The sequence below is a fragment of the Periophthalmus magnuspinnatus genome, chromosome 16 (assembly GCF_009829125.3).
Source record: "Periophthalmus magnuspinnatus isolate fPerMag1 chromosome 16, fPerMag1.2.pri, whole genome shotgun sequence".
Classification (NCBI taxonomy): domain Eukaryota; kingdom Metazoa; phylum Chordata; class Actinopteri; order Gobiiformes; family Gobiidae; genus Periophthalmus; species Periophthalmus magnuspinnatus.
The window spans coordinates 1922435-1935316 of record NC_047141.1 but is presented as its reverse complement, the minus strand read 5'-3'; the positions used below and the strand labels follow the sequence as shown (position 1 = coordinate 1935316).

The 12882-nt window shown below is 42.9% G+C and overlaps 1 protein-coding gene across 1 annotated transcript in view; it reads right to left on the bottom strand.

Moving 5' to 3' along the window:
• Window positions 1–12882, bottom strand: part of grik2 (glutamate receptor, ionotropic, kainate 2) — a 280443-nt gene that overhangs the window by 57674 nt on the left and 209887 nt on the right. The window contains exon 13 of the mRNA XM_033980607.2: window positions 5299–5516. Within this exon, the coding sequence (XP_033836498.2) occupies window positions 5299–5516 (218 nt within the window). The remainder of the gene's footprint in view (window positions 1–5298; window positions 5517–12882) is intronic.

The following is a 12882-nucleotide window of genomic DNA, read 5'->3' as shown; positions in this document are numbered from 1 at the left end:
GGAGACGGAGAGAGAGAGAAGGATTGTAGAGACAGGTGACAAAGAAAGAAAAACCAAAGCGAGAGAGAGGTCAGTGAGAGATTGAGATAGAGGAGGAAGAGAGACTTTGACTTTTAACAAAACATTTATCTTATGCCACACAGAGAGGGAGGAGAGGAGAGAGGGAAGAGGAGGAGAGGAGAGAGGGAGGAGAGAGGTAGAGTGAGGAGAGGAGAGAGGGAGGAGGAGATAGAGACAAGGAGAGAGGAGAGAGAAAGGAAAGAGGGACAAAAAGAGAAAGCAAAATAAACAGGAGGAGAGTGAAGAGAGTGAACGAGTGAAGGACATAATCTTAATTAAACACTTGCTTTTGCACAATGGCACATAAAAACTGTCGTATTAAGACACCAGAGGGCGGCGCGGCGCTGAGGGTGGATTACACAAGTTTTATATTAATTATGAAGAGCTAATATTGTCTAATGGAGTGGGCGGGGCCATGTACAGTCTCATAATGTCGACATCTTTATCAAATCGACTTGTTTACTTGTTTACAAACAAGATGGCTGCCATCGCCGCTCCAAACACAATTAAGACTTGAGATCGTTTTGGTGATTAACAGCCGATTTGGAAAGTCATCAGGTGTAATGAGACTGATGAGATAACACTGTTTTGTTTCTTTTATCTATTTGAGAATAATTACTTAATGTTTATCACAGTCCTGCTGTAATGTCATGGAGCACGTTTTCAGAGAGCGTCAAATCCAGGTCTATTTCAAACCTAAAAACTTTTTAAAACAGAAACTGGTTCAAACAAAGGACAAAGTAATGTGTCTACTCCATTCAGTGTAGTGCAGAGTGCAGTGAGTGTTACACTGGAGAAACTGAACAGACACGTAAGAGAATGTACCAACACCGTCACAAGAGCAGCTCAGGACCCCAGTCTGCTGTGCATCTACATCTCAAAGACACTGACCACTCCTCTGAAGATACTGGGGTATAGAGCTGAGTCAGAGAAAAGAAATGGTTTGAGGGGAGTTTTTTGTTTGGAAAGACAATGCCTCTTTGAACAGAAACGAGGCCTCAGCATCATCTATCCCCATCTATAACCCCATCCCCAGACCTAAATCTAAACAAGGAAACAATATGTATATCCAGGATGCTAATAGGTGTGAGAGCAGCCATAAGGGGCCCAAATGATTATGTTAACTATGAGTCAGGCACGGTTCACACTTAGCTGTAGCTCATTCGACCTAGCCACACCCGTGAATACCTGAGGAAGGCCAGAGTTGTACAGTGGTCCCTGGTTTATCGCCACAATAGGCAAAGTAGCTTTATTTTTTAAATAATTATTCTATATGTTTTGCAGCTGTAAAACCCCTCACCACACACTTTATACACTTTTCTCAGACATGCATTAACACTCTCAAAGTTCAAACCTTCGTAGGCGGCTTTGTTGGTGAAAGTGAGGGGGAAGGAGGGGCGGGGTCTAGAGGTATAAGGAACAGTATGATTGGTCTAACAGGTTTCCATACTTCAAACTCCACCCCTGCAGTCAGGTGATTAATCAGAACCACTTGGCTGTAACCAGGGCAGTCTTTTGTGATGTCATGTAGTACTTGAAGTTACAGAGGCCAGTGGAGGCAGCACACACTTAGAGCTGTAAACTGAACTAGTTTGCATTAAAATCACCAAACAATTCTTAGGAACAGTAGATGATGTCATTAAAACCGCATACAGCCAGTTTAGTAGTAAAAAAAGTGGATTAACATATTTTAACAGATAAAAATACTGTTCTGTTTCCTCTCTGTAATCATCCTCATGCTGATCTGCTGCCTAAATGAGTCTGCAGCCGCACATGTCGAGGTCAGCGTCGTGTGCCCTCTCTGTATAAATAAACACGCGCAGGGTTCTACAGTGCGCTACAGTATGGCCATTATCATGCACAGATGCTAACGTCGCTAAAGCCAACTGCTGCATCTACCCACAGATAAAGATCCATGTCCGCCCACAAAAAGTCTTCTGTATTTGTGATTTATTTTTATGTAAATAGAATGAATGAGGGATGTGGTCGTACCTCAAAACATGAGGAGGAGGGGTAAGAGAGTGTATGCATATGAATGGCCTGGACTGTGATTGGTAGAGAGGTAAAGGCACTGGACTGTGATTGGCTGAAAAGGTCAGGTGACACAATTCAGCTTTAGCTTTGTTTTCTCCTGGTTTTGTTCTGGTTTATTCCTTAAAGGCGCACTGTGGAACTTTTTTTTCCAATGCACGATACACTACCTGCTGTTTTTTTGCTTTATTTTCCACAGATTTATATTAAACTTTTGTATTTATTTCATTTGTTATGTTTTTATAGCTGGTGTTTTGGGCTGTGTGTCTGGGGCAACAGCCTGCCATCATGGAGACATTTTTAATGCCGTACTGTGGAACGCTCCAGGCAAAGTAATTACGTTTCCATGAAGACGAGCAGATGACAGACTCTCCACCATAAAAGTTCCGCAGTGCACCTTTATGCCTGTGTTTTCCTGGCGTAGACCTGGTTTAGCACCAGCTGGTTCCTGGTTTGTTTATGTAACGCTCGTTTCAGGTTCATAAAAATACTCAATGATTTTCGTTTTTATTTGGGGAAACATTTACAAAAGTGGAACCATTTAGTTTTCATACCGACCGCTTTCTTAAACCTGGAGAAAGATCCAAAACCCTGTTCTTCACACTGTTCTGTTCAGATGTTTATCCATGTTCTAGTCGTTTCTTCTCATTGAGCCTCTGAAGTTGTATGTGGAGTGATTCTTTAATCGACTATTTTCAAGAAAACCATTTTTGTGATCTTAAGTTGGTTTATATATTTTCAGTTTGTGCTTCGATTGCTGATTTTAAATATAATACTTAATTAAGCGTTTAGGCCAGTCTCACATCCAATCCTTGTTTATTTTGGCTTTAAAGTAGATTTAACCCTGGTAAATTCTCGTCCTCGTCACTCATGTTGGTCCATTTAAACATGGATCATTTCCTGATGCTGTTCCTTCTGTCTCTTGCCTTGACGTGCTCAGAAATACATTACCCATAAGGCCGTGCGATTGGTCTGTTGAAGTGCGTGTGTTAATAAAGCACAGATGGAGGAGTGCAGAGGGATAAAGAGAGCCTCTCCTCAGTCTGTGGAGGAGCTGGGAGCAGATGGAGCTAAACATGTTCCTCTGTGACGCATCAGTGTGGAGACGACCAGAGAGTTTACATGGAAAAGACGAGAAGAGGCGGAGGGAGAGAGGAGAGAGCGATTTGAACTATGTGGAACTAAAATCCAGGATTCCTCAAATGTGCTTGAACAATTCACTTTCTATTGAAAAATTGTTGCACCTACAGTTGAGAAAGAGAGTTACTTTCAACACTCTGGCTCCAGATTGGCTCTTTGGTTGCTATGATACTTGCTGTCAGAATTCCTAATATAGAACTTGGCTCCAAACTGTCCGCTATAACGGCTCGCCTCCATGAGCTTCATTTGACTGGAGCCGAGCGCTGTGGGTGACGTCACACTCACTTAGTCCACTTCACGTAATTGTCTGAGCTGGACAGACAGATATGTGCCTCAAGTTGACTTCTTCACATCATCTCTCCACAAAAAATAGTTCAAACCTTTGCAGAATCAAGCTCATAGAAAAGAACAAACACTTCCCACAAATGCAAATATAGAGTCATAATAATTCATTATAATAAGGCTGCACATGTCTGTCTGTGCTTCCATGTCTGCACCTCCATGTTCCTTTGGCTGATTTGGGCATTTCCCCTGTGACTTTCACACAAAACACAACACTGCTCTGTGATTGGTCACTTGTTTTGACCCACTGGCAGTTCAAACCCTCAACACCTGGAACTGTACGAGACATGAGAAAGATTTCATGTATTTTCTTTATTTATTACTTGTACAGGGAGAGCCCAATGAGAACACCACACTCTCTTTAAAACACAGAACAATAGATACAAACCAAATACCTGCACAGGTCCATTTACAACATTAAAAACAGGAGCAGGTGTGAGTATAAAGGTTTATCTCCACATTATTAAAATGCTGCTGTGGCTCAATCCAGTTTTACATGTCCCTCAAATGTTCCATTTTTGGGAAGCAAAATAACCAAAAGTGTGGCCAGGTTTTGACACTGTGGATCATGGGATCCTCTTAGAGAGACTAGAGGACTGGGAGGGCATCTGTGGTACTGCACTAACATGGTTCAAATCCTATCTAGAAAACAGGGAGTAGTTTGTTGATATTGGAAAATGTGCCTCAGATAAAATGTCTCTGACCTGTGGGGTGCCCCAGGGGTCAATCCTGGGACCCCTGTTGTTCAATCTCTACATGTTGCTGTTAGGCCAGTTAATACACAGCAATAATGTGTCTTACCACAACTCTGCAGATGACACTCAGATCTATGTCTCACTGCAGCAGGTGAATATGGACCAGTGGATTCACTGCATCAACAGATCAGTGTGTGGAGGAAAAACAACTTTCTCCAGATAAACTCAGAGAAGACTCAAGTCATCATCTTTGGTCACAGAAACATAGAGAAAGTGTCAGCAGTCACCTCCAGTCTCTCTCTCTAAAAATTCAAATCAGGCTAGAAATATAGAGATAATAATGGACTCAGACTTGAACTTTGACAGCCACATCAAATCAATAACATCTGCAGCTTTTTACAATCTGAAACAGCTAAAATGAAAGGTATACTGTCAAAACCAGACTTAGAGAGACTTATCCTGCATTTGTCTCCAGTAGGTTAGACTACTGTAACGGCCTTTTCATGGACCTCTCCAAACGAGCCTTAACACAGAACAGTACATCCAGAACACTGCTGCTCAGGTCCTGACTAGAACCAGGAAGTACTTCATAAATAAGTCCTGTGCTCAGGTCTAGAACCAGGAAGTACTTATTCTGTAAAGCACTTTGTGTACAAATTCTGCTGTACAAATAAACTTGCCTCATGATCATGAGATCTTGGATGAAATGCTTTTCTCCACTTCTTCTTCTTCCTCCTCTCTCCACTCCCTCCCTCCTCCTCTCTCTTTCTCTCTATTATTCAGTTTTTAGACGTGTTGTTTTTTGACAGATGCGATGGGCGACCTGAGTCTAAAAGGTTAAAGTCTGTGAGCTTATTAAATCTACAGAATCCAAGACTGAAACAAAGGCGTCTTCAGCTATTTATTTTCTCTATTTCTATTAAAATATTACAAAAAAACATGTCACGATAAAATAAACCACTGAAACATCACATTAGCCTGATTTGAAGGAGAGTAGTGAGTTTGTCTGAAGTGTTCTCCAGCTCCTCACCTTGAAGAACGCCATCGTGGCCCCGTCCTCCACCAGCCCGTACTCGATCTTGGTCTGTTTGGCGAGATCGTCGGCAGAGTCGATGGGAGACTCCATCCTCTCCACGGTCAGGAACGCTGCCAAGTTAGCCGTGTACGACGAGATGATGATCAGAGTGAAGAACCACCAGATTCCTCCGACGATACGAGTCGAAAGAGCTTTGGGCATGAGCTCAGAGCCTGGGCAAAGGGCACAGCACAGGGTGAGGAGGAGAGAAGGAGGAGAGGAGGAGGAGGAGAGGAGAGATCAGAGTGAAAGAGGAGGAGGAGAGGAGGAGGAGAGGAGGGAGGAAGAGGAGGAGGGAGTGATCAGAGTGAAAGAGGAGGAGGAGAGGAGGGAGGAGAGGAGGAGGAGGAGGAGGAGAGGAGGGGAGGAGAGGAGGAGGAGAGAAGGAAGAAAGGAGGAGGAGGAAAGGAGAAGGAGGAGAGGAGGAGAAGAGGAGGAGCAGAGGAGGAGGAGTGGAGGAAGAGGAAAGAAGGAGGAGGAGAGGAGGAGGAAAGGAGGAGGAGGAGAGGATGAGGTAAGAGGAGTAAAGAGGGAGAGAAGAGGAGGAGAGCAGGAGGAGAGAAGAGGAGAAAGAGAAGAGCGGGAGAGCAGAGAAGGAAGAAGAGCAGCTAGGAGCCCAGTGACCATAGAGAGGACAGAGTGGACAGGGAGGACAGAATAGACAGGGAGAACAGAGTGGACAGAGTGGACAGGGAGGACAGAGTGGACAGAGTGTACAGGGAGGACAGAGTGTACAGGGAGGACAGAGTGGACAGAGTGTACAGGGAGGACAGAGTGGACAGACTGTACAGGGGGGACAGAGTAGACAGAGCGGAGAGAGTGGACAGGGAGGACAGAATAGACAGGGAGAACAGAGTGGACAGAGAGGGCAGAGTGAACAGGGAAGACAGAGTGGACAGGGAGGACAGAGTGAACAGAGAAGACAGAGTGTACAGGGAGGACAGAGTGAACGGAGTGGACAGGGAGGACAGAGAGGACAGAGTGGACAGAGAGGGCAGAGTGAACAGGGAAGACAGAGTGGACAGGGAGGACAGAGTGAACAGAGAAGACAGAGTGGATAGGGAGGACAGAGTGGACAGGGAGGACAGAGTGGACATGGGGGACAGAATGGATGGAGTAGATAAAGACGGCAGAGTGGGCAGAGTGAACACAATGAACAGAGAGGTCAGAGTGAACACGGAGGACAGAGTGGAGAGAGAGGACAGAGTGGAGAGAGAGGACAGAGTGGAGAGAGAGGACAGAGTAGAGAGAGAGAGGACAGAGTGGATAGGTAGGACATAGTAGACAGAGTGGACACAAAGGACAGGCCTGGGATAATCTGATTAGTGTGAGTATGTCGTCTGCATTTGACCCACTCACCAACTAATCACACTGGACGGGTCAAAAAGGCCCATTTTAAAGGTGCACTTTGTCACTTTACTGATAGAGGACCTGTTCATGTGAAGGCCTTGTTCAAAATGTTCCACTGTGTGGCACTAAACATCTCCATGGAAACAAGCAGGCAAAGTAACAGGTCAGACCAACAAGAACGCAAGACATTTAAGTCAAATGCCATAATGCGTAACATTCCAGGCAAACCGCTCCATGGAGATAATGAGGTGGCAGATCCTCTACTTAAAAAGTTACATAGTGCAGCTTTAAATTAAGTGTACCTAAACCAGGACCAAACCAGAACCAAACCAGGACTAAACCAGGACTAAATCAGGTCTCAACCAAAAACAGAATTTCAAACTAAACCCGGACTAACTGCTTTGACTTTTAGATTCATGCTAAAACTAAAACTTGAAATGAAAAGAAGAAAAATGTATCGCTGCTGGCTCCTTACAGTCCTGTAGATAGAACCTGGCTCCTTACAGTCCTCCCCTTCCCCTCCGTGCTGTTGGTGTTGTACATTACGCCCCCTGTTGGTTTGTGGCGGTGTTCAAACTCCACCTGCCTCGGGCCTTGTTTGGGTCCAGCGCAGACAGTGATGGATGAAACTCATAGGAATACTCATCCACAGCACACGGCGAGATTTCATTTCTCTCTCTAATGTTCAAATCGGGTTAGATCACAGCCAAACCAAGAACACAGTCCAAGAAAAAACATTTAAAATCGATTTGAAAGTTTGGGCGAAATGTGTCAATACTTTGAAACGATATAAATGAGACGTCCACACACATTTGGAGGACGGCGGTACTCGTTCCCAAGGTCAAACCTGTTGTGATGTAACTTTGTTTTCCACATGTATTTGAGTAAAATGGCTCCTGCCCCAGTACAGTTGTATTGTATAAGCAGCTCTTGAGGTCAAAATATGTCTGTAAGTAAAGTGAAACCTCACCTTCCATAGGCAGATTTCGAAAAAAAAAGTGATCCACATATTTGTAACATGGGTCTGGATTATTGTCTTTGTCTGTGGGGCTGGAACAGAGTTTTGTGGTCGAAATTTTTGTATTTTTGTCTTTGCTTATCATGATCTCAGAATACTCCTCCCAGTTTGATTTGATTAGAGGTGTGACTGCTGGGGGAACAGAACACCTAACTAAATGTTCAGCTAGACAAAAGCTTGATGTAAAGTTGACTTCAGGAGTATATGAGCTCTGTGAACTCATGGCTCTGGGCCCACTGCAGCAGAACCTCTGTCTGTAGTGGGACTGTTTGTTCACTGGTGCAAATGTAATGAACCAGCATAACACTCTTCTTGTATGTTTTGGTATTATTTTACAGAAAAAACAGCTCCCTGGACCTCGTCTGCTGACAGAAACTAAGGCACGAGACACGCCAGGATTGTGATGGGTGACCTGCTTTAGCTCCTGTTTCACATCAGGTCAATTTAAAATGTTCTTGATCGTGTTTAAATGTGTCACTCTATGGGTCCTCCGTCTGCGCTCTATGGGTCCTCCATCTGCGCTCTATGGGTCCTCCGTCTGCGCTCTATGGGTCCTCTGTCTACGCTCTATGGGTCCTCTGTCTGCGCTCTATTGGTCCCCTGTCTGCGCTCTATGGGTCCTCTGTCTACGCTCTATGGGTCCTCTGTCTGCGCTCTATTGGTCCCCTGTCTGCGCTCTATGGGTCCTCCGTCTGCGCTCTATGGGTCCTCTGTCTGCGCTCTATGGGTCTTCTGTCTGCGCTCTATTGGTCCCCTGTCTGCGCTCTATGGGTCCTCTGTCTGCGCTGTATGGGTCCTCTGTCTGCGCTCTATGGGTACTTTTTATTTGAGGGAGTTACTGCAGCCCTATACTCCTCCCAGAGCTCTGAGGTCAGAGGTCACCTGACCAGCTCCTGCTGCTGTGCCCAAAGCCTCCAGACCAGAGGTGACAGAGTCTTTTCTGTGGCAGTGCTCAGACTATGCAAACAGCGCCCTCTGCCTGTCAGATCTTCTCGACCTTTAGCCCAGTTTGAGACGAGACTGAAAACCCACCTCTTCTCCCTGGTATTTAAAACTACACAGGACATACAGGTGTTTGATTGTTTTATTCTGTGTATCATGTATCTGTGTATTTGTTTTGTGTTGACTTTTATGTGAAGCTCTTTGTTCAGCTCATGTTGTTTTAAACTTTATAGAATAGAACAGACCTGATTTAGTTCTTGGTTTAATCCCTGTTCTAGTTTTGATGTGTTGTAATGTGTTGCCACGTGAGTCGTCCACTTTGTCCATTCAGAACATGTGTACTTCACAGTGCAGTAGACCGTCTTACCTCCAGTCTAACATGACAACTACATCTATCTACTCAGTCTATATCTGTACAAACAATAGTAGTAATAGTAGTAGTATAGAGGCTGGTTGGGGCAGACTGTCATGTACCCAAGGCAGCGTCATGAGCGTTACGTCCCACACTGTTCTGGGAGCTGAGCCAGAGAGCCACATGGGGCACTGTGCAGGTGCTGACCATAACCTGCACCACAGTGGACACATCTTCTCAACCACACGCTGACCCCACACCACATGAAACTCCAGTCCCAGGTTCAAGTCTGAGCTCATTGTGAAAACCTGTCGTCCAACTGTGATATCGTCCAAATGAAGCCCGACTCTGAGACGTCAGATTCTCGCTCAGTTTGACCCAGTGACATTTCCAAACCAATCAAAGACCAAGAGTTTATAAACAGGAAGTAACTAGACCATCATCAGAGGTGGGTCGCACTTTTTAAAGAAATTTTACTTTTCTAGTAGCATACTTTTACTCTTACTTGAGTAATATTTGTATTGAAGTAACAGTACTCTTACTTGAGTAAAAGTCGTGGTTCCTCTTGCCTCTGTGAGTCTAAAGCACGTATGTCAACCTCAGGCCCAGGGGCTAAATCTGACTCGCGGTGTAATTATATTTGGCCTGTGAGATCATATCAAATGTGCATTAGAGCTGGCCCGCTGGTATATAGCACATGCACCACTAATACTACAAATCCCACAATGCTTTGCTCATGTAGTCGAAACTGGCAAGTGCCCCACCTTTTCTGTTGAGACTCATTAACGACCAAGCTACTAGTCACCTCGGCCAAATTAATTACTACAGAGAGAGACATAATTTATTTAATTTATTTAAGTAAGAAGTTAATCCTACTGATGTGTCTTTTATTTCAAATTTTATTCCTCATATGTTTGTAATATCAAGCTTGATTTGTTCCAGATTTTATGTTTAAGAAAAACTAAAGTTTGTTTCCAGATGAAAAGGTTAAATATTACATGTCAGTAAATATTGAGTTCGGCCTGTGAATTTGTCTCAGTTTTTAATTTTGGTCCAATGTGAATTTGAGTTTGACACCTCTGGTCTAAAGTGACTTGAGCTTTATGTAAAAAATATGAAACTATTTCAATATTTGTGTTTCTGGCTCCTTCAGATAAGATTTAGTTTGGCACATTTTTTGTGGCTTTTTGAAAAAAACACATTTTGAGCATTTTAAATATTTAGTCCTTCAAATTAGATTCACTTCAAATTATTAATCAGATGTTACAGATGACAGTTACTCTTTAAGTTACTCTTACTTGAGTAGTACTTTTCCCAAATACGTTTTCACTTTTATTTGAGTAATTTCTTGGGCCTCTACTTTGTACTTCTAATATTATTTTGAAGTAACATTGCTCTTACTTTGGTACATTTTTAGCCACTCGACACACCTCTGATGAGTTTGTACTTATCAGAGCCAGAATAACTTTTATTCTCCAACAAGAACATATTTTCTTTCTGTTCCCGAGATGCACTCGGCGGAAGAGATAGAGTCAGAGTTAGAGATAGAGTTATCAGAACTGAAGTCAAGATAACTTAAGTTAAATATTAGTATCACAGTAAGAATAAGAACACAATAAGTCTGTTTTATCAGATAAATCATAGACTGTGTAAAGAAGTGGACTGAGTGAGTGCAATGTCACCCACAGTGTTCAGCTCCAAATGAAGCTCATTGAGGCTGTAGCAGTTACAAGGGTCAATTTGGATCAGAGTTCCAAATTTAGAATTCCAATTGCGAGTATCATAGCAACCAAAGAGCCAATCTGGACCAAGAATATCGTATGTAACGTCCCTTCCCTCCCGCATCCCTGGTTTAGCAGGGAGCGGGCGCTTAGTAACGCTGTCAATCAAACCTGTTGCTAACGCTAGCGGAAATGACTTTGGGGAAAGAAGGCGCCTGATTTGTCTGTTATTAATGTTCATATGTTGATTTACAGACACAATAGTGAAATAAAAACCCCAGGATCATGTAGAGCGGGTTAATAAGAACATTTAAGACCAAAATGATGAGTCTGTTTTTACACAGAAAGTGAATAGGAGCCAGAGTCGATGGAGCAGGAAGTGCGCTACGTCCATTCATATAAACAGTCTATGATTAGCTCAGAGCTGGTTAGCCTTTGTCCTGTCTGAATGCTTTGAAAATGTCATTGGGAAAAAATGAACATGAATTTTTTCTTTCAGAACCAAAAACGCCCGTCCACAGTTCTGTACATCCTACACTCACACGGTGTTAATTAAGTCGACTCCCTGTTGAACCGTGACATTTGAAATCATCATTAAAACTGTCAAACTAAAAATATCACAGAATCGTTCTGGCCAAATAAGGATAAATGTATGAAGCAGGTTAAGATTTGAGAGTTCTGGAGATGTTAGTAACATGCAGAAGACCATGCAACTTGCTAAGGATTAGTTTGGATTAGATTTAGATTTCATATATCGCCCGCGTAGATGCAGACAGCCGTGCACCAGACGTGATATGGCTCTGCAGCGGCCCAGTAGAATCTACTGTAGAGTTTCCCTGACTTCCACATGCAGTTAACAGGGTTTTAGAGTTTTACACATTCGTGAATGGTCAGGAGGCTAGTTGAGAAGATGTTGTTGTATCCACAGGCAGGTTAAAGGTTAAAGGTCAGGGAAGTTTCACTGAGGGCATTCAGACTCACTCATCCCAGGCATTCAGAACACTTACCTGATCCGGTCAGAGAAAGTGGACGAGACTTTTAAAACTGATAGAAAGCGGTAGTATAAAAAGTGAAATTGGTTGAGGCAATTTTCATTTTTTTATTATAACGTTTTTTAATCGATTGATCTAAAACTTTGTTAATTAAGTGTGGGTACAGTTGTCTCTCACTACATCACAGTTCACCTTTCGCCGTCTCGCTGTTTCGTGTATTTTTTATCTTTTTTTTACAGTGTATGAACGTTGTGCACCAACAAATTTCAGAAATGCTTTGACTTTGGCTCATCGAAGAAGACGGATATAATATACAAAGGTTTGAACTTGGAGAGTGTTTAAACAAGAGAGAAATGTGAGAAAATGTTAATGCCTGTGTGAGAAAAGTGTATAAAGTGTGTGGTGAGGGGTTTTACAGCAAAAAACATATAGAATAATTGTAAAAAATAAAGCAGATTTCCCCTATTGTGGATTATTTTTAAAATGATAAACCAGGGAACACTGTACAGTCTCTGGTTACACTGTTCACTAGTGTAAAAACTTCAAATCTAAATCAGTGTCAGATTCAACTATGAGGAGTGTTGCGTCACTCTACCAGGGTTGAGTGTAGTTTTAACTCTTCTGGTGTGGAGCCTAAATGACACTGTGAAAGTGATAAAAACAACATTATGAGACTCGAACTGACTCTGTTGGATTTGGTGTGTAAGATTGTCTTGTATTAACCCATGACGTTCAGAAGACTTTGTTCAAACACGGTGCTGGGTGAAATAAATGTGATGAAACTGCATAAACTACACTATAATCACTAAGAACGGCTTGGACCAAATGATTCAAAATGGCGGCTGTTTCATCAATTGTTTTTCCAAATATACTTTATGACACAAACTTTTGATTTAAAAACTATCTGTATTAATCAGACTGGGCTTCTGTGATCAGGTTGTTTTGGGGATACAAACATGATCGTGTCTATCAGTAATAAACAGTCTCTGGATATGACAGTAGAGGGATTGGCATGGAAAAGGTTTCAAAGGTCAAAGGTCAATGTTTTTGGTAAATGGTCACATTTTTGTTCATCCCTTTTACACCTACAAGGCTCAAAGCGCTTTACATCTGAACTCACCCATTCGTACGCCAGTGTACGCAGACACTGGGGGCGAAGTGCGT